The sequence below is a fragment of the Serinus canaria genome, chromosome 3, assembly GCF_022539315.1.
Source record: "Serinus canaria isolate serCan28SL12 chromosome 3, serCan2020, whole genome shotgun sequence".
NCBI lineage: Eukaryota > Metazoa > Chordata > Aves > Passeriformes > Fringillidae > Serinus > Serinus canaria.
In genome coordinates, this window is record NC_066316.1 from 21,359,491 (window position 1) to 21,382,363 (window position 22,873).

Sequence of the window (22,873 nt, forward strand, 5' to 3'; positions counted from 1 at the left end):
TCTTTCTTACAGAAATGTTTGACACTTATTTATACACACATATTTGGCCAAAAAGGTTTTAAAGGTATTGAGGGAGAAATTTTAGATAAATTTGCTGGAAGACTATGTGCAAATATACCACATCCTTCTGTATTTCAGGAAAATAGGTGTCTACATGACAACATGAACTATTATTAGCATTACTAAAAGGACAAAGATTACTGCTCAAGTACAGATTTTTCTTCTTTCTCCAAAAAAATAGTACTGCTTCTGTGAGGCACAATTTTAAATACAATTTTTGCATTTAAAATAAATAAATAAATAAATAAATAAATCTGGGTGACAGCAATCAAAGGATTTACATAAAACTCATTTGCATGACAGCAATTACTTACGTTTTCAATATCTGTGCACAGCAGTGAATGAGAACTTAAATCAAGGACCTGTAGTTGGAGTCTTGCTGCTTCCAGCTCCAAAGAGAGATTCTCAGTTTGTTTTCTTTCTGCTGCCAGTTTGCACTCCATCTCCATAATCACATTATTCAGCTTCTGCTGCCATTCTTCCTTTTCAGATAGATTTTGCTGTTTGAGATGATCTATTTCTTTCCTTTCAGAAAGTATAACTTCTTTCAGCTCTTGTATTTCCTCATTTTTCATATTCTCTTGAACATGAAACTGATCTTCAAGCACCTTGATGGCCTTCTCATACGTCTGACAGAGCATCTGCAGCTCTTCAATTGTATTTTCAAGGTCAGATTTTCTTGGAGTAATATTCCTGAGCTCTCTAACAGAATCCAAATTGTGATCATTATGACACTTTTCAACCAAAACTTCTGCTGCATCCTCTGAAATGACTTCTACAGAACTGTCTGTCTGATTCATTTCCTCTGTCCATTTGCATGAACCACTGTTATGAGAATCAACCACCTCACTTACTTCTAATAAACAGGGATTTATAGAAAGGTCTGAGGAAGAATCTGTGGCCTTAGTTTCATCAAATTTAGGCAGCATGTCAGCTTGGCTGGATGACAGTGACACTTGCACAGAATCTACATGAGCACTGCTCTGACTTGTTGACAGAGAAGAATTTTCTGCTTTCAGTATTTCAATACAAGACTGCAGCTCACATATCTTTGAGCTCATAATACTGTGCTGTTCATATAATTTTAGGTGTTCATCCTGGAAAATCAAAAGCTTCTCTCTTACTTCTGCAAAGTGTACTTTAACTTCTTTGCTGGACAATTTTAAATCTTCATAGTCAGAAGAACTGCATTCTTTAAGTCTGAAGGACACTTCCTTATTATCAGAATGCATTCTCAGACCACTGTTATCACTTTGATCCATAAGTTCATCAGGAAGAACAACTTTCTCAGCTTTTAAATTGCTATCTGCATTCATTATATCATCTGTCTCCTCTTCCTCTTTATTAATCCTTGTGGTACCATTGGTTTTAGCTTCTTTCAATCCAGAGGCTAATGCATTGTTTTCATTCTGCAACCTCTCACACATTTTCTCAAGCTCACTCAGCTGGTTTATTGTTACCTGCAAAGAGGATGCCAGCAGCACTGATGAAGGGCTTTCATCTATTCCTCTTTTGCCACAATCCTGGGAAATGTCACTGTAATTATACTCCAACGAGTGGCCATCTTCCTCTAATACTGTGAGCGAAGAATCTGCAGTTTTCAGTTCTTTAACAGACAGTAGTTCTTGTTGCAGTCTCTCTTTCTCTCTCACACTTTTCTCAAGTTCTACTTCCATGCCTTTTAAAGCCGTCTCCAGCTGCATCACTTCTAACCTGCAGTTCTTTAGAGAGATTTCACTATCCTCAAAATCCATTTGAAGAAGTTCAAGTTTAACCTGGTATTTATTCAGCTCAATGTCCTTTTCTTCCATGGACTTTCTCAACTGCTCTGAACAGAGTCTTTGTTCACAATTAACACTGCACATTAGAGGTTCATTTATTATTGGTGGTTCCTTTCCCAACTGCTCATTTTCTTGAAATACAAAGCCACATTTCTCTTGCATTGTATTTTGTCTTGTCCTGACATTTAACCTTTCCTGGCTTAAACAGTCAAGCTCCACAGAAGGCACATGTTGGATGCTAGAAAATTCTGTCTGCAGTTGCTGAAGTTCATGAACCAAGTCCTTTTTTATTTCTTCTGAGGCTATTAGCTTATGTAAGATATCTTTGTTCTCACTAAGTACCTGTTTCTCTTGTTCTAATTTTGCTTTTTTTTCATCTAATTCAATTGTCTGCTCTCTCAGAATGTTCATAATTTTTCCATTTTCTTCTTCTACGGATTTATACTTTGCCTGCAAAACTTCAAGCTCTGTTTTGATTTCTTCTGTTCTTGATTGAATATGCTGTCTTTCCACCTCATGTTTTCCAGACATCTCAGAAATTATTTCTTCTCTTTCCTTTAAACTATCATAAATATTTTTATTTTCCTCCAGTAAAGTTATTTGTTCTTGCTTTAAAGCACTGCTTAAATCCCTAAGGGCTGTATTTTCTTCAGTAAGTTCACCAATTTTTTTACTGTATGAGCAAATCATAGAAGACATGTCCTTTTTCTCTGAATCCCATGTTTCAGACATGAGCTTCAGCTGCCTTAGTGAATCCTCAAGCAATTTGTTATTGATCTTTAAATCCTGAAGCTCAACTTCTCGGTTTTCTAATCTTTCATTCAAAGTTTGCAGCTGCATGTCCTTTTCCTCAAGAAGAGCTGAAGTTTTTTCAACTAATTCCTGACGTGCTGAAATACCTGCTTGCAAATTACTGATGTGCTGCTCAGTTTCTGTCATGAACTTTGTGTACGTCTGTTCTACTGCAAATAACCTTTGTTCTGTTTCACTCTTTATTTGCACCAAGTCTTCATACTGCTGCTGCTGATTTGAATTCAGCTGCTTTTGAGCTAATAAAGAACTCTCAAGAAAAGAGATCTGCTCTTGTAAATTGGCCAGATCCTTAGTTTTTCCCATTTCTAGAAGAGTTCCTGCACATCCATGATCCAGCACTCCAGTGTTGGAGTTAGTTGCTGCAAATTGCATATTCTCTAAAGGAGTCTTATCCTGTCTGCTTTGTAAATTAACTTCTCCATCTTCTGTCTTTTCTGAAGCATCTTTTGCTTTTACAAGACAACAGATTTTTTCATATTCACCAAGCAGGTCATGATAGCACTGCTCCCTTTGCAGTCCTTGACTTGTTGCCAATTGTAACTTTTCTTCTACTTCAGCAACTTGGTTGGTGAGCTGGACTATTTTACAGGACATATTTTCTATCTCTTTGCAATATTTTTTATCAGAACATTCTGCTTTCTGCTTAAATTCATCAAAAGCTTTTTTTTGTTCTTCTAATTCTGCACTTTTACATTCCAGCATATCTTTCAGTTCTTTAATCTCTGTGGATTTCCTGTCACTTTCAGTTTGCATCATTCTAAGTTTCTCACTGTGCTCATGATTTTTGCTTTGCTGACTTTGAAGAGAGCCCTCCAAGTCATTAATATGAGCCAGCATACCTTCCTTTTCAGACTTTAGTTTATTTATAAGATTATCAGTTTCTTTTTTCCATTGAGAAAAAACAGTAGCCTCTTTTTGCAATTCTTCACATTCTCTCTGCTTTAATCCAAGAAGTCTCTGCAAAGCTTCTGATTCTCCCTCCATCTTACTTATCTTACAGTCTTGTTCTTTAATATGATTATCTTTTTCCTTAAGGAGACCTCGGGTAGACTCTAGTTGCTTTTCCATGTCAACTAAAGCTATTTTCATGTTCTCCAGTGAAAGTGAGCTCTCTTGCCTTTTAAATTTCTCTTCCAGTAACTTCAGCTCCACTTCCAGAACAGCATTCTTATCTGTAGAAAATACCATCAAATCTTTGTCAGTCAATACTGGCAAGTCTACTGATAACTTTCTAGATGAGGTGATACTATTTACTTTTACTATTTTCAATTCTCATTCTACTGCAAAGCATCACTCTTAAGATACATCACTGGATGAAGGGTGTCTATATTTCTTTAGGCTATCAGGCACTACATACAGTCAGCTTTCCATAAAGGAGCCGCTAAACAGAAGTTTTCTATTTAAAATAGATTCTATGAAAAAAATTTGCTGATAAGTTCAGTACACTTCGATTCTTTTCAAAACAGCATATATTCAGGAACCATACATGTTCACAGACAAAAAACTCCTTTTCATTGACAACAAACTCAATGTTCTTAAAAAACACTAATCATATCCCCAAGCAGAAACTTTTTACTTAATTCACAATGAAATTTACAGCATCACAGGAAACATCCAGAAAGAGTTCTGTAAATTTAATATCATAACTCACTTTTCATCTCTTCTGAAAAATTTTGACTTTGCTTTAGAGATTGCTTGATCACACTGAGTTCTTCTTCAAGCTGGTGGATCTCTCGTGATTTCTTTTCAAGCTGACAATTGAGAAGATTTTTCTCCTGCTTCACTTCCTAAACCAAAACCAAATAAGGCCATATTTCATGTAAATTGATAAGGAGATCAATGGACTCAGTTCATTTAAATCAAAGATCCTGTTAAAGATCCATTAGATCCTGTTAAGACTTTGGGAATCTGTGCCTGGGTTCCTGAGCACTGCTTGGAAACATCAGCTGAATTTTTTATTCTTAGCAAATTGACAGCATCAGAGAGATGCTGCCAGTTGATGCAGTCAGCATGCTCCCTGTGAGCACAGAACAAACAGCTCCACATGACTTCACAGAAAGAGATGGGACAGGACAGATTCTACAAAATCTGAGCTGATTAAGTCAGGCTACTTTCCCAAAGCAGCTCAGTAAACAAATCCCTGCAATGGCATCAAAATTAACATGAAATGTGCAGATCAGATTCCATCTGCCATCTCATGTAGAGACAAGTTCTCTTTCCACTGAACATCAACAATGTGGCAACATTGGTAAATTTATATTTAGAAGTGCTTACACTTTCAGATGGTTGTTTTGCAATTAACAGCACTTTCTTTCAGATAAATAGATTTTTAAAAACTCCAAACAAGCAAACAGAACACACTATGACCACCACAAGAAAACACTAGGTACATAGCACCCAGGAAACCAAATTCAAGTACTTTTAAAGAGACTCATCCTTGTTCTCCAAACTCCTGCACTCTGGACAGCAGATGCCTCGGAACTGGCATGGCCCAAATGGAAACAGACTGTAAATCATTCATCCATTTACTACTAGCAGATGGGCATAGGATTCACAAAAGCCAAGCTCAAGAAATGGGAAGGTCTGAATGGAAAAAATTAAAAGCTTGCTGGCGCGGCAGGGTTGTTTTTGCAACAACATAAATAAATTACCCTCAGAGCATGATTAAAACTGTCACTGTCACTAACAGTTGCCTTCCCTTCTTACTCACAGCTTCCCTACCCAAACTTTAAATAAAAAAACCCAGTCACACATTTTTAGCAATCTTAATACATTTTCTAAGAAGTCCAAGCATCTAAACCCCTTGCATTCAAAGCTGCAAGGCAAGCACATGAATTAAACTAAGCCATTCATTACAAAACCTAGGGTGATCTATGGAAAGAAAAACAAACTAGTTTAAGAAATTAAAATGGCTGGGAGGTCAAATTATTTCAATTTGGTGCAAACATTCCCAATATCCATTGGGTTGGAAGGGACCTTGAAGGTCATCTAGTTCCAACCTCCCTGCCATGGGCAGGCACCTCCCTTGCTAGACTGGGTACAGGATTTTTTCCTAATGTCTAATACAAACTTACCCTCTGTCAGTTTGAAATCATTTCCCCTTGTCCTGCCAGTACATGCCCTTGTAAGTAGTCTCTCTCCATCTTTTTTATAGGCTTCCTTCAGGGACTGGAAGACCACAATAACGTCACCCCAAAGCCTTTTCTTCTCCAGACTGAACAAATCCAATTCTCTCAGCCTTTCCTTGTAGGACAGGTGCTCCATTCCTCTGATCATCCCCCTTGTTGGCCTCCTCTGGCCTTGCTCAACACGTTAATGTATGAGAGAGAGCCAGTCAGCTGGGCCAAAACCATGCAAAGTGCTGTTCCAGCAACCGGCACATTCCAATAGCTGGCAATGTTCTCAGATATTGCATTCTACCAGCAAGAACATATCTAAATTTTCACACCACACTAAACCCGTACAAATGTTTGTGACAATCTGAACAAAACCCACTATTTCACTTCAGACTATTGCAGAGAATTTTGAAGGTAATTTTTTGGCAGAGACTATGCAAGGTTATTTTATATCTGCTGATGACAACTGCTAATAAGCAAAATGAGAATGTTTAACAAAACCAAACTGCAAAATGGTTTACGTAGGTGTCCAGCTGGTTTTCCTACTTACTGCTGATTCTCCAAATAAAGGATAAAATTTGCATTGAGAAGTCTCTAGTGGCAAAACTGGAACAATTTCAAGTGTAGCTGTTCTTGTTGCCACCAAAGCAAAACAATGTAACTGAGAAGATAGAGGAGACTTTAAAGTAAAAAGGTTTCTGCACGTGTGAAGCATACAGAAACTTCTCTGAATTTACCTTCATTTGGGAGAAAGTCCAATAAACATGCAATGCTGGATAAACTGTCTTATTCTAAGAGAGATGCATTTTTTTAAAAAGAGGATATAGTATTTGTACAAAGTCACTGTGTTTAACTGTATGAATCAAAGCAGCAGTCAATGGTTCTAGAATTTAGTTTCAAAATCAAACACACACTTACTATTTGACTTTTATTTCAGAACCAAAAGCAAGAATCTCTTGAAACACAATTTATTTATATTTTTTTAACTAAGTCCAGCATGAACTAGAACCCTATCACCAGCATTACAGCAACAAATCCTAACCACACACCTAACTCCAGAAACTACAACTGATTTCCATGATGTTAGGGAGGGCCTCATTTTTTGTTACAACTAGGATGAGTTAAGATAGTCCACAAAAGGTTTTAAAGATTGCTTATAGGGAAAAACACAATTGTGAGCAAATGCTCCAGAGTATCAAGTGTTTACAAATTGCTGATTTATGGTATTAACTCTGCCAGCATTGCTCACCTGAAAGCTCCTTGTCAGGTCAGCTTCCTTAGCCTGGGCTGCTGATAAAGTCTGCTCTGCTCTGCACAGCTTCTGGGTGAGATCACCAGTGTCGTGTTCCAAGCGTTGTTTTGCTGCCATTACCTGGAAAACCAACATTGTAATCACAGGAGCACTTCTATTTTTAAACTCCAATTCTTGAGTTCAACATTCTGTTACAAAATGAAAATAAATTAGTTAATCCCACCCTTAACCCAAGGGTGGTTTACTGGTGTTTAGAGAAAAGTTGCTTGTTGCCTTTCCACTCCTTTGCTTCTGACCAAAATGATGAGATGTCTCTAAAATACATACATTTCTAGACTGTCTGAAACAAGATTAATTCACCCAACTTGCAGCTACCACAATGATATCTGTAGGATAGAAATGAGATTGAAATACAATTGGCTTTTTGCTAAGCTATGGGAATCAAAGTTAGGATCATAACTGCAATTACTGCTCTGTTGATACAGATTTTTTTAAAAATGAACTGGTTTTAACTCTTTTGAAAGAGTTCTAAAACATTCCAGATTAAAAAGAAAGGAAATGACACTAGTGGGTCAAAAAAAAAAAAAAAAAGATCTATTCCGAGGTCATCAAGTAAATTTCCTTTCTTTCAGAAGGAAGTCAAAGGCACTTATTGTCCTCTCAATTTAATCAATTTTTCAATAAGCATATACAAAAGAATATGCATTTAATAAAGAAGACTCCAGTAAAAACTTTTGACTGAATGTAGCCCCACAGCTATATTTCTAAAATAAAATAAGCCTGCAAGAAATCTGTTGGCAGTTTTAGAAATTATATTTCAGTTTAGGGTGCCTGCAAATGGGGCTTCTCAATACAACTTTCAAGAACTTGTGGCCCTTTTTAGAAAATCAGTTAGCTCTGCTGTTTGAGAAATGCCCTCAAGGGTTTTTGGTAGCCCTTTAAATGTTCTTCTTTTCTGGTCACCCACTCCTGAGGCTTGTGCTGCTTTTTAAACTACTGAAAATTAGGAGTTGGTGACAACTAAAGTGTTTTAATAGGTAGCTGCTGCCAAAACTGTGGAAGAGCTCCTTCATACTGATCTTCCTTAGACAAGCCATGACATTCATCTGACTTTGTGGAGAACCAGTTCAGGGAGTTAAACTGATAGCAAATACTTGGTTCTGTATACACATACATATGCTAATTTAAATGTAATACTTTCTTTGCTATTTTATCTCCTCTGTCAGCTCTCTCCAGGATCACATGAGGAGTACATGGCTAGGATATGTGAAAATGGGACTGTTTTTCCATAGGGCAATGACCTTAGCTCTATCATCAAACGACACTGCTGCATGGTGCTTTTTTTTGCCTTTTTTTTTTCATAAAGTGTCTAGTGATGAGCCTTAGCAGCTCCTTTCTCAGATTTATTTTACCTGCACTGCCTGCATTTACATCTTCTGTGTGAGAAGTGGACTAGCCACAAACTTTTAAAAGCCTACAATACACATTTAAATACACAGTATTTTGGTAAGAAATGATAAATACAGAACATCTAATACATACTGTAAAAACATTAATACAAGACAGCACATTAATTTTTTTTTTTTTTGCTTTATGTATAATTAAGGCAGCGCTGTTGAGACAACTAAATGCCACTCTAGTAGTGGACTTGAATGCTAAAAAAAGCCTACTTTGTCAAATTCTGCCTGCAGAACATTGAAGTCATTTTTGGCTTGCTCTAGCTCCTGGTTCAGTTTGCTTCTTATCTGGTTGCACTGCTGATCCAGTGTTTGCAAGGCACGCTGCTGACAAGACAGTTCCTAGAAAAAAGTGGCAGAGAAGCAAAGAAATAAACACATGACCACAACAAGTCTCTATTTTGAAATAACAACTGATTTTTATCAGCAGGTACTGCCTGTTTAGGGACATTTGTCTTACACAGCAAACAGTTTAAACACAGCTTTAATTCATGAGGCAAATGACATACAGGCAAGAATGACATTAACCCAATTTATGTCATCTGCTTAAGAACTTAATTACTGTAACATTCCTGTCACAGAAAGGGAACAAATTGAATCCAAAAGTAATAGTGTTAAAATTGTTATACTAAAGGTGAATTTCAACACAGAATTACATTACAGTACAAATAGACAAGTTCATCTCTGCTATTACTTACCATACAAGAAGTTAGGTTTTTTCCACAATACTGCACAAATTTTGTTACAAGAAGGTGCAACACAGAGCCTTTAAATAGGACTTGACAGACTAATATTATCAATAAATGAAAGTTAAACAAACATTTTAAGAACCTGTAACAGCTCACAGATTCTAACCATTGCAGAGAAAGAGTTCTTCCCAATTAATGGCCTTGTTGAACACTTTAGAATGGCAGTATGTTGGCTAACATATTAATCTTATGAAAGCCTTTATTTAGCTAACTAAAAAAAGGAAAAACCTGGACAGAAGGTTCATAGGCGTACAACCCATTTTTTGATTAATACAATGATGCTACAACTATTCAAAGGCAAAGATCAGTTGTCCCATTTTACCACTTCTAGACAAGGTTCATTATCAATTTGAGATCCTGAGGTAGCATCTTGACTAACAGACTTTATAAAATCACTTGTTCATTCTAGAGTGCTGGTAAAAGCACTGTTTATTGGCTACTCCACCAGAACTCCTCTGCCAATTATTTTATCTGTCTGGACATACCTTAGAGAAAAGGTTTCAGGTTAAACATTTGACACAACAAGCACCTGTGTCAGGGCAATGCCCTTATATTCAACCCCTAAAGCAAACTTCAAATGCCCATCTGAAATAGCACTATCACTTCTCAATCTGTGTCTTGGATTTCCTAACACTGATTACTTTATTTAGCTTAAAAAGAAAAATACAAAGAGTTTAGCCCTAATCCAAATCAGCATTAATGCTGTTAATACCAAATATAACTTCATTACAGAAAAATTCCTGGCATAGTGCTATACTTCACTATGCAAGAGCTGGCATGAAGGAAATGAAAGACACTTATGTTAATTGACCATATTAACATCTTCTGAGCATGAACCAAAATTAGAATAATAGAGATATAATCCTAAAGAAATAATTTTGAATGCCTTTCACACAGAAGAAAATAAACTCAAATTTCACAGAAATAATTGAGCTGGTTACTAAGTTTGAGCTCACATATACATAATTTTATGAAAAATGGAGCCTAGTTTCTCATGGATTTGCATCTTATTCTATCTCTCAAACATGTTTTCTATTTTCCAGTGAATACTATCCCCAGTATTACACTCTCCCCATTATTGTAATGTTTGTTTTCCGTTTTTTCAGTTACCTCTGCAACTTTTACCTCTCTGTCAAATGTGATTGCAACTAATAGAAAATCAGATTTACAACACAAGCCAAGTGATTTCATCTCCTCAAGAAGTCAAAGTTAAAAAGTTCTCCTTGTCTTACCTGTTGGTATTCTTTTTCCTTGGCCTTTATTTTCTGTTCCAAAGACTGACGAGTGCTCTCAGCATTTTGTCTCTGGCAATTCAGTTCCTCTGACAATCTCTTCACCTTTTGCTCCAACATTTGGACCTATAATAATTTAATTATCAATCATAAGTGTTAACGGTGCAAGTGATGTTTCATTTAAATGTATAAGCTCTCACACAAAAAGTTCACTTCTGTCAGCTACTACAATTGCTCTTGCATTCATATAACCACAATAACTTTAGCTAGCACCCTAAAAAAATCTTAACAATCCAAAGTACAAAACTCGTTCATTCTTCCTTATGTTAGTGAGAAAATGTGTGTGTATACATAGACAGAGCATATATACATTAATATATGTGTGGTGTATGTGTATACTTGAGTGTATACACACAATAATAAATACATCTTCAGATGATATATAAATAACATATCTTTTAATATATTTAGATAATAAGAAAATCAATGCTTTTGACAGTTTGCAGAAAGACCTTATATCTGGCACAAGGAATACATTGTATTTTCAGTACCTCAGGTTGCTACCAACTAAAGAACAACTGCTAACTGATAAGCAACTACATGTTTAGACTGAAAATAAATGGATATTCCACTGAATTTGAGTGATTCAGCAAGTTGATTTGGACAGAAAAAAAAAAAACTATCTTAGTTTATAATAACAGTATTTTTTTACAATTTAAACTTAAAAAAATTACCAAATCTGGTAATGCAAAATGCATACTTTATTTTCCCTAGAGAGTAAGAAAAAATGGCAAAGAGTGAATGGGACTCTTTCTTCAGCAACAAGAGCTGCTTACTGAGTTAATGAAATGGTAGAAGTAAGAAAATAAGAAGCAAGTAGTTGCATTGGGATGTCAGGTATTAGGCAGAGACTGCAGGGATTGTGAACTTCCGTAAGATCACATGGAAAGGTGATTGCAGAAAGGCTGCAGATCTCACAAGGAGTGAAAATACTTGAAAACACAGAGATGCTGGGCTTGAGGTCTGGGAATAGTACCAGCGACAGAGAAGTGTACAAGGGAGGTTGCCAGGATTAAATCCAGGCTACAAGACACAAACTAAATCTAAAATCTCAATACAGTTCTATTTTCAAAGTCCAGAGTGGGCAGGCAGAGACCCAATTCCAGTGCAAGAAAGAAGAAACAGAACAGAAAGCAGTCCCCTTCAGAGGGCAGGACCAAAGGAACCTTCTGGGGCAAGATGCACTGCACCTTAAGGATGGGCTGCACATCAATTCCAGTGGTGGCAAGTCCCACTTCTCCTTGTCCTTCCCCAGGCATGCTTCTAGATGTACAACCTTGCCCCTTCCGTTGGGCTGCTTTTAATTCCCTTTGATTCTTTAGTAAAACAATTCCACTCTTTTAAAATTAAATAAAAAAAATTAACAAGGGAAAATTAAACACATAATACCCTAATCTTTAGGAAGTTGAATTTTTGGAATCAAATAAATTCAAATTAAGCCCTTTTCAGAGAAACAGAGCTGTCAGACTGGGTCAGCTATGTCTTCCCACGAACTCACCATGATGACAGTGCCTTTATGAAGTAAAGGGACAATGTCAGGTGTTTGATTTCCCTTACCCAGCCAAGACTTCCCCTAAACTAGTTCCTCACGGAATTATCAACGGGCAAATGTTGCTGTCTCTCTGAGAAGGCAGAGTGATCAAGGTTTACATGCAAAGGTTTATTTTTTAAGGGCCAATACAGGAGTTGTGGGAAATGTTAGCTCACCAATATACTTAAGTAGCATATAGAAACCTGCTGACAAACATGGATAATTATTCTACCCAGAGAAGACACACACAGAAATATCTTTTTCCCTAGACTGTAGATGAATCACTAGTAGAGGGAAAAAAAAAAAAAAAGATAGATGAAAATGTGAAGATTCAAGGAATTATGACATCTGTGCACTAACTTCAAATTTGTTAAGTGTTGTGAAAAGGGACTTTAGGAAGGTAATGCAACTTGATTAATCAAGGAAAATACTTGTTACCTTCTGCAGTTTAAATTACTTTAAGCACTGGCATTCTCCTTTTGCACATGATTATGAGCAAAACTCTGAACCATTTCAGATTTTTATGTGTATTTACTTACATATACTCTGTAAATCTTGATTAAGCAAGAGTACTATTCTCTTGGTTTTTACTGTGAATTCAAACTCCCTAGGATTAGGCTGTGAAATCCCATTTAGAAATTGCATATGTTCTTAATCTTGCATTGCATTTTTACCTAGACATTATTTAAAACAACAATTTACAATACAAGGACCATGCCCCCACAACATCTTGCAGTATAAGCAGCAAATTCTCATTTTCAGCCAAAGATGCAACATTCTTTTTCAGGTCAAAACTTGCCACCAGATGTCATTGTTGCTCTATGCAATTTGATCAGGAACTATTTTTTCAGAATTTGAGTCAATCTTACCAGAGTATGAAAATTATTTCTTCAAGTGGTATAAGAACCTTCCAGAAAATAGGCAACTGCTTACATGTATTAATTTTTTTACATATAATACATATCAAAGTAGCATATACTTCTCAAAACTTGATTCTCAGTAAACTGTTGATAAACTTAGTCTGGGAACCTTGGTTCTTATTAAATGGCTGAAAACTAACACATAGGAATACTGCCAATGAATTGTAAAGACAGTCAGAAGCTGTGTGAGACATTTTACCTGAGTGGTAGCTTGATCAAGTTGTGTACTTGTTTGAGTCAGTTTATCTCTGGTTTTATTCAGAATTTTATCCTTCTCTGTTAATTCCAACTTCAATCTGTCCAGCTCCAGTTCAGTCTCTTGATGTTTATTCATATGGGACCTCTTCAGTTTTTCTTGAGCTTGCAATTGCTGTTCTAGGTCTTTAATAACGGAATTTAGTTCTAAATTTAAAAAACAGTAAAGATTAAGGACACTTTATGCTTTGGAAGGTACCTCTTCCAACACACTTCCACTTCCTATTTAAAATGTTTGGTAACAACCCAATTTCCTGGCATAAGCAAACTCCCTGTAAAATTTTCAGCAAGCTAAAACAAGTTTTAACTGTCTTCTACTACAACATCAATAACAAAAACTATCAAGACTGAAAGACAGTTGACTGTAAATCAATAATTCCTACCTCATGAGAAACAACACAAACATGAGAGTTCAGGAACAAGGGCTGCAAAGGCAAAGACAATTTGTTCCTTCTGCTGCCTTATTTTTTTTGGTTTTGTTACTGTTTTTAAACATGCAGAAACATGTCACTTGAAATAACAATTAAATTATTTTTATAAGTATATCCACCACAAGCATTTCCTTAGCACAGCTGTGCTTCCAAAAGACTTTTCAACTACTTGGTAACTGTAAATGTTCCATTTCATACTTTTATCTTTTTCCTGTCTCAAAACTGCATGCATATAAAACTAAACAAAGTAATATTCTCACAGTATACATCAGTAAGGGTTTATCTTCCAAAAACCACAACACAGCAGAAACACAATTCACAGCAGAAAACATAAGTCAGCTACAGGAATTATTATCCAGAATTAATATTATCCGGCTTTGTAGGTTTTTGGTTTTTTGTTAAAAAAGTTCTGTCTTCCTGATTCTGAATTTGTATTGTTGAAAAAGCCACCAAAATTGAAGCTGTATGTGAAGTATTTAAATGAAGAGTTTGGAGAATTTGGGGACTTTTAAAACAGTGGAAAAGCTGTCCAAAAGGTACAAATAGCAGGCTCAAGTGAATGCTCAACAAATCCACAATAAACCAGCTATTTCCTTTCTCAAAACTATGAGGTATCAGGAATGATTATTTCCTTATGTCAGTATGTGCAATACAAGACCATCTCTTGGGTTTTGATTGTAATTCATTTTGTGCTTCCAGTAGCATCCATCATGGACCAACTCAGGTATGCACTAAGCATCAATCATCAAATTTTTGAGACAGTATTGCTTAGTCAAAAGTATCAATAGCATAGAAAAATAAGGAAAAAATATAATTGAATTTAGTGAGATGCAATGAAATCCTGAAGAGTTTTTTTAGCTGCTTTAAGAAGATTGTTCAAGGACCAATGGGATTAATTGAAAGAGGCATTTTTCCTTTTAGAAGATGTCCCCTAAGCAGCCCAAAAATACAAACTGCTCCATTCTAATTCTCATACCCCTTATGTAAAAGATACCACAGCTTGTAGGTAATCTCTGTGTATGGCTGATCACTGAAAATACACCAGCAGCCAACAGGGCCAGCTGACAAAGGCAACAGCAAGTATCTTTCTCTTTTCCTTGCTAAAGCACAAATTTCAATAGCCTGCTCCTATCTGCACACCAGCTTTCATGAAACCATACAGGGGACTGCCTCTGGGTCTTAAAGAAATGCATCAGATACCTTGGTTCTGTGCTCTTAGCTGGATCATGAGGGAGGAATTGGAGTTCTCTGCAAAGCTGTTGTCAAACTCGTTCTTCTCTGACAGAATACTTGAATTTGTTTCTTTATCCCAAGGAAAGGAGGATGCTGCAGAACTTCCCCTTGCAGGTGTTTCTGGGTTTCTAGAAGGTGTCTTTTCCTGTTGCCATGAAAACACAGATGAGGAAGCCTGATGCCGAGCAATCTCTCTGTGACTCCAAGAGCTTTGAGGATGAGGCTGGTTTATTTTCTGTGTCCAAAGAAAGAAAAGGATGTACTGTTACACAGTTTCTTATCCAACATAAAACAAAATAACTAATTTAACATTAATAGCTAATAGGTCATCATCATTCCACATAGTTATAACATCATAGCACCCACCAGCGCAAAGCCCTGATACATGTAATTATTTTTTATGCTATGTAAATTAAATAACTTCAGCCCGAGATTCCAAGCATAGCTGCTACTTATAAATACAAACCAGGATATCAAAAAAATAATTTTGACCTGTGTATCTTTATAAGTAACATACATAAATTTCTGTCTTTTTAAAGAGGAGTTTTTAAATTCCAACATTTTTTAAAATCAAAGCCTACATTTTTACAGGCAAGTGAAGGCAAGTAAGTCACAAAGAAAAAAAATAAAAATAGAGAAGTCTAGATTAACATATCTGATATTTGACCAACATTTTGTTCTACTGGAGAACCACAGGTAAATTCAAAACACATTTAATTATTTAAGCTTATAAACAGTGTACTCCAAAATTGCTATAATAAAATCTGCCAGGTACAAACTTTCAATATTTCCTCACAGAAAAATTAAACAGAGCAAAAAAATTACACTTTTATCCTCTTTCTTAAGTGAAAAAAAAACTCCAAACAAACAAAACCTCAAACAATAAAGCCCCTATTGCCTTTTTAACTGGATTTTGGAATGCAGCTCATTTGAATTACTTTTTCTTAAACTAAATCCCTAAACCATGTAATACCCAATGTGACTTCTCAGTCAAACCAGAGAATATGCTGTTATCTAGGAACAGCTGTGCCAAGACCAAAAATATATTACATTGTCCAGAATGCTGGGTCCCATCCTGTAAAATAACTTCTTAAAAAAGAGGAAAAGAAAATTAATCATGCATGCAGTAATCATTTCCCCTATATGCCTCTTAAATTTATAGTTTCTGAGACAAAAGCTTGAATCCAGAACTAGCCACAAGGACAAACAAATGCTTCCTGGAATCATAGACTACAAGTCCGAACATATCAGGTGTTCCTTTCTCAAATTATGTTTTCCTGATGTATTATTTCACTGCTCCTTTTTAAGCTGAATTTTACTCTCCATCCTAATTATTGCAAGTGTTACAAAATATTGGGTGGTCTTCAACCATATTATTCAATTCTTTTTCAGAACACTAATCAATATGCTGAATAGCACAAGAGTCTTTACTAAGCCTTTTCAGGCTCCTCTCTTGACCATTCCCCAGTAAAAATGGACCACTTTTTGCCACTCTGCACCTAATCTTTTCCTTTAAATTTGCAAGGGCTCCCATTATCCAATTTTTTCCATTTCATCATTGTATATCCAACAACACTACACTGAGTTGCACTTGACTCATGCATTTTCTGATTTGTTCTTAAATGAAAACCCCCAAAAGGTCTGAAATATGAGGCATGATTTGCCTTTATCAGCAAATGTTGACCTTTTCTCTATACGCCTACACATGCTTCAATAAACATATCATGTCATGTTTCTAACAGTTTGCCCAGGACAAAATGTTGGCCTGACTAAACTGTATTTCCAAGAAGCTGCATTGTAAGTGTTTTTCTCTAATGTCATCATCCTTGTCCCCTTCCAGTGTCAAGAGAAGAATAAGGCAACATTGCACATCACAGTGATTAAACAGTCCCACACTGCAGTGCCCTATCAATTAATGGGAAAATATTCTCTCTATCTGGTGATTTTTTTTTTAATTAATTTTATTCATTTTAAAACTATTCATTTTATCAATCTAATTTAAGACTACTTCTTATTTCCAATTTGAGGCTGTGCCACAGATTCAAAAAAAGGCTCTGATATAGAAAAGTTTTTAAACCTTTACACAGTAAGTACCAAAGATAAAATTATTTCACATTTTCTGCAATGGCTTTTTCCTTGAGGGCTTTCACACCTTATTCCTCTTGTTCTCAGAGATTAGCTAACACTGTTCCTCCTTCATATATGTTTGAAAGATTTATGGGTTTCTATTTTCTAGGTGTGAATTATTACTCACAATATTTTTCAAGGCTATTTTATTATCATATAGTATTTAACTTGGCATAACTGACACTGGTTTATCTTGTCCTTGCTTGCAGGAGACTTCCAGTTTGTGAAGGATGTGTTCTCATTTTTAATGTCCTCCTTTCCTTTGCTATTTAAAGAGGATGGCTTTTCTGAATCCTCCAAGACTACTTCTGAATGGCAGTACACAGATTAATTCTATCTTTTTCTTTTGAAATTATATTTTGTGTGATGTATAATATTTTTCAGTAGTTTTCCATTTCATTTTCCAAGTCCACTCAGTGGTTACTTTCTTGGATATCACACAAACCATTCCTAAGAGATACTTACCTTAAGCTGGATGGTTCTCAGTTGTAACTCTAGCTCTTTATTTTCTTGTACTTTTTTCCTGTATTTTTCTTCTAGTTCTTCAAACTTAGCATCTACAAAGACATGATGAATATCTGCCTTAGTCCAACCAGTTTTTTACCCAATCCAGCCAGGTTCTTACCCCTATGGGTCCCTTCTGACTTGAAATGTTCTAGGATTCAACTATCTTAATGAATTTAAGACTACAGATTTCAAAGGAAAATATCTCCCCAGGAACACAATTTTAAATAACGTTAGGTAAACTTTAGTCTTTTAATAATTTAATTATTTTAATCTTAACCCTCTTTCAGGAGTGCCATGCTTATTGGAATGCTTGACATTGCCACTAACTGCACCCCTTTACAAATATGCAAAAAGAAAGTAAAAGGAACAAGAGTAAGAGATTATCTCAGGTTTCCCACTGGAGTAAGACTGAGATGCCAAACTCACAGAACATTCGTTCACAGCACTGAAAGTAGTAAGTAACACATAAAATATTGAACACAAAGTTTTTCAGAACAAAGAGCATAAGAGTATCTGACCACAGAATTTTCCATTTAAGGAAACTTCCTGTCATTTGTCCAGTTCACTCAAATATTTTAAATATTTTTGATGTCACAAATTTGAAGATAGACAGGATGCTTTGAAATGGATACAGAGCATTAATTGTGTAGATTATCATGCACAGTAACAGTCTGTGCAAAAAAATAATCCTTTCCAAATAAATAACACATTTAACTTTTGACTGCATTTTAGTTAACGTACCTGTGGCACAGGGAGAAATTTGCTCCCCACAACAGGAAGAGAAGAGCTGACACCAGGAACAGGCATTCAAAAGATTGTTGCAGTCTACTGAAGGATATTTTATTACTATTCCATGTCCAGCAATGTAGCATTGAAAAAATGTAATATTTGTGATGTGTTCAATCTGTACTAATAATTTTGAAAATTGAAACCTAGGGTGCTACAAATTAGATGCCTTCATCATAACTTACATAAGAGGGGCTAGGCAACTCAGTACAAGTGTAGGGTTTAAAATACTCAGCCTTCCAAGAAAAGCCAACTATCTGTCCTGGATGAAGAAAAGAATCATTTACCATTATTACTTTGAACTGGTGTTAAAGGAGCAGCAAAACTTTTCTGTGGAGTGCCACTGAATGATACATCTCCTGCAGTCAATGTTTGCTGACTTCTCTCAAGCTCACATTTGCATCTGTTTAGGAAAGAAGCAGCAGCATAAGTTAATAAATAATTAAGGAAAAATAATGGAAACTAAAAAGTTAAATAGCTATTTTTAACAGCTTGACATACACTAACAAATTATATCATTCTAAGGACTTAGTTTAGAGATCAAGTCAAGACACATCCACTGAAAATTTTTACATGGTGCAACGCAAAAATATAAATGACATATTTTATTTAGAGTTTCAACATAGTTAATCAGTTACACAGGAGTCACAGATGAAAAACAAAATCAAACCCCAAGTAGAAGGAATTCTGTTAGAACTTAGGTCTTAACTGTATGAAGCTGTAGTTCAGCTAAACACACCCAAATAACTGTAAGCACTGAAAACATCAAATTCTTACTCTTCAGAAATCATCTTTATGGCAGGAAACAACTTTCAGTTATGTTCTGATACTGCAAACCTTCAGAAAAGTATGCAGAAAACATCAAAATGCAAGGGAATACTCTCCAGTCAACAGCGTATTTTTCACGTGTTCCATTTACACCACTACCCAAAACACCACAGCAGATAACCCATTTGAGGGAATTTATGAGCTTGAAGATATCAGGGCATCCAAAGAAACCATATAACTAGTTCAGAGGCCATACAGTAACTTTTGTCCTGCTCAGGGAGCACAGGTTGATGACAGTCCCAGGCTGTAGCCCACTGCATCAGTGACTCCACATTTGCCTTTTTTATTTTCTCTCTCTTTTACAGCTCAAAGCCAAGAACTCCTCTCCCAGAGGACCATCAGTTGGGATGAAGTGGCAAATGATCAAAAGGCAGACAATACAAAAACACAAACAAAAATCACAAGAATGAGGTACATGCAGTAACTGATATGTTGTAATGAACAGTTACATAAAATAATATAATGGGAAAGGAAAACTCAGCAAACCAGACTTAATTTTGGGAATAGATAAATGGAACATGTATCCTCAGCTCACAGTCTCTGTCCCAACATTTGACAGCAGATACAGAGAACATTAGTGGGATTCTACCAACCCTGTTGAATCTCACTAGATTCCTCACTGATGGATCTCAGCAACTCCTTACACAAAGTTGGTATTTCTACATGCCATAAACTGTGTTGCATTATTTGTCACAGCAGTCAAATACCTCAGCTCTCTTTAGTTTTCACAAAAATCAAAGAGAAAAAAAAGGAAAAAAAAAAAGAAATACTGAAAGAGCAATGCAGCTTCTTTATTTGCTTCTAATGGGACATGTATGAGGCATGAGGAAAAAAATTATGAAATAAGTGTCGTAAATATGTTAGAGACATACAGCAAGTCCTCACCTTTTCAGTTCTTGTTCTAGCCTTTCAATATCCTTCTTGCAGGAATTCAGCTGACCTGACTGAATGTTGACCTGAGATTCCTTTACTTGAAGATCATGTGAAATTTTCTGCTTTGCTTTCTCAAGATTATCACACAATTCCATCAGGCTCTGGTTTTCTCTTTTGAGTAGTGCAGATTCATTTTTTTCACTTTCGACCTAGTTGGAAGACAGAGACATTATTGAAGCTATCAACTCCTCTCTATACTCTGGTGCATTTATTATTTTAGTAACACAAAGTTCATATGTTTGTGGTGGGTTCAGCACAATGCTGTTATTTTCTTCATAACACTTCAAAATCCTGACAGCTCTAAAACCTCAAATGCACACATTGTTCAAATATTCCTGGGTGTGAACAAAACACACATTTCCAAAATTCAACTCAGTGACATTAACAGTTTCTATTTATTGATGAGATATTAGCTCTTCAAAAAATTAAATAATCCCTAAATACTAATAATCCTCATTAGTCCACATTCTTCACTGATCATCTCACTTAGCTTTCCAGCCTATCTTTAGCAGCCAGAAGACATTGGCTCACTGTACAAAGTGTGCACAATAATTAGTAAAGGTCACAGCTTTGAAGATAGGGTCTGGCAGGACAGATGTCCTTCTCCTCCCTGGAGGAACATCATCTTTGCCACAGCGCTGTTCTTTGAATGACAATTGTATTACCTGCTGCTTCTGAGAGTTTTAAAGCACCCTTTCTTTTTGTTTGGGGACCACAGCTGTTCCTTGAAATGGCTGAAACAATTTCCTGGAAACTCAGGAGGAACAACTCAAAGGAAACTGCTAGGCTAAAGGTTTTCTAGAAAGTTGTAGCAATCTAAAGGGAATAACAAGCAACCTTTGTAAATTGTCTCTGAGCTGTAGTCAAAGAATACAAAACAAAATTGAACCAAATGGGTCACTGCTGACCTGAAACATGGCAGGACCCTGACCAATCAGGTCTTTAGTCCCTTGGTTACAGAGCTGACAGGGTAGAGTTAGATGAGGTGTAAAATTACAGCCCAAGAAACGAAAAGGAACACCAAATCCCCAGTATCTACAAGGAAAAAACTAAGGAAAAACACGAACTAAGATTATAGGTATCTGTAAGCAGGATGCCAACTGTGCAGCTCTAGTATATAAAATAGGCTCAGTCCTTATCATGGATTTTAACAAGTATAACAATAAAACGCTTGTTTTCTTAACCATAAAGAGCTGTAGAGAAAATGCAAAATACACATAAATAACTAGAAATGGACAATCATGCCAAACAGATAGGAAGCAGGAATTATATTAACAACCAAAAAGAACTAAACAGAGGGAGGAACATGATGAGTATTAAGTAAGATGAAGATAGACAGTCTGTAATTCTGTGTTACCTTTCCTTTCAGTCAGGGAGAAGAAGCAAAACACTAACCCATTCCCTAACAACAACTACCAGAAAACAAACTGTTATGACAGTGTTTGGCATGAAGAATGGCATTTTGGGTTACCTTCTGCTTCTGTTTCTGCAACGCTGCCTCTAAAGTCTCTAGCTGGTATTGCCTTTGCTGACGCTCCTTTTTAAACTTATCCACTTGACTTTCCAGCTCATGGATCTTCTGCAGGACTCTGGGGGACAGGCCCTCTTTCCATTCCTCCACAGCCCAGCTCATGCTGGCCAGATTCTTGTTTCACATAGAATGGAGTATTATGCCTGAAACACAAAGACAAGCACAATGAGACCTTCCCAGAGGTGAAGTAAGCATCCCTTTTAAAGTTGCATCTTTTAAGCTCAGCAGCAATTAGAATACAGCATTCCATAACCTTACAGGCTACCTGATCTAAACACCAAGCAGCACCTTAAAACATTAAGTCCTACTTTGACACACTTGTATGCAGTTAAGAGCAGATCATAAAACCTCGCTGTAAGGAATCTCCTGGCAACAACAGGGTTTATACTCTTAGACCTGCATTTGACAGCTCTACCTCAGGGGGCGTCTCCTTGCCAAAACAAAGGGCTCCGTAGGATGCCCCAACAACGCTTCGTTATTTACTTTCAAAGCAGCGCGGCTGAGCTCGGGGTATCTCAGAATACCTAAAATTAGTGACCAACAGGCCGAGAGAGCCCTCACAGAACAGGGCGGCTGCCTGCCACAGTCAGCCCCGCGCCCGACCGCTCACTCACTGTTAAGCGCCGACCGGAGCCCGCCGACAGCGACTCGAGCCCGTCGACCGCTGCCGCCACAGACCCGCGGCGCCCGCAGCCCTCACAGCGGCCGCGCTCCCGCCGCCACTCAAACCCAGCGCCGCCACCCCGCGGCCGTTTGCGCCCACCCCCGCCATGCCGCGGCACCGCGCGCTGATTGGCCCGCTCACCACGCCGCTCGCCACGCGGCCGCGGCCCTGCGGCCAATGGAAGCGCAGCGTTGCGCCGCCCGCCTTCCTGAGTGGCTGGTTCGGAAGCGTTCAAACTCCATTGGAGGCAGCTGCGCAGGCGCGCCGTGGCCCCGAGGCCGTTGCCCTCAGCTGGGCGGGGCGGTGCGGTGCCCGCAGTCGGGCGGGGCGAGCGGCGGGGCGGGAAGGGAATGAGGGTGGGATGAGGGTGGGCAAAGGGATGGGGATGGAAGCGGTGGTTGTGGGGTGTAACGGGGGTGTCACATCTTTATCCAAACCCACCTTTCCGACCCCAAAGAGAACTTGAGTTTTGAGAAAATGAACGACAACATGCTGTCGCGGTCGTCACCCGTTCACTGGGAAAGATCAACAGCAGGATCCCGATGTGCTTTCGTATTCAGTTCTGCTCCCGAGGATTGGGGTTCGTTTTTTCTTTAGTTTTTTTTTT

General features: G+C 37.2%; 1 protein-coding gene across 2 annotated transcripts in view; it reads right to left on the minus strand.

Annotated features, from left to right (window-relative positions):
* Positions 1-22,352, minus strand: part of CENPF (centromere protein F) — a 35,115-nt gene extending 12,763 nt beyond the window's left edge. Inside the window, exons 1-13 of one of the 2 annotated variants that reach the window (XM_050972401.1) lie at positions 22,217-22,352; positions 21,543-21,745; positions 20,024-20,220; positions 18,598-18,713; positions 17,483-17,574; positions 14,858-15,125; positions 13,171-13,373; positions 11,711-11,857; positions 10,461-10,586; positions 8,693-8,821; positions 7,020-7,142; positions 4,306-4,441; positions 375-3,826 (exon numbers count right to left, since the gene is read on the minus strand). In XM_050972401.1, coding sequence (XP_050828358.1) covers positions 375-3,826; positions 4,306-4,441; positions 7,020-7,142; positions 8,693-8,821; positions 10,461-10,586; positions 11,711-11,857; positions 13,171-13,373; positions 14,858-15,125; positions 17,483-17,574; positions 18,598-18,713; positions 20,024-20,220; positions 21,543-21,704 — 5,151 coding nt within the window. In that variant the 5' untranslated portion in view covers positions 21,705-21,745; positions 22,217-22,352. The remainder of the gene's footprint in view (positions 1-374; positions 3,827-4,305; positions 4,442-7,019; positions 7,143-8,692; positions 8,822-10,460; positions 10,587-11,710; positions 11,858-13,170; positions 13,374-14,857; positions 15,126-17,482; positions 17,575-18,597; positions 18,714-20,023; positions 20,221-21,542; positions 21,746-22,216) is intronic. The other variant, XM_018921273.3, reaches the window with a different exon arrangement.
* Between the last annotated feature and the right edge of the window lie 521 nt (positions 22,353-22,873).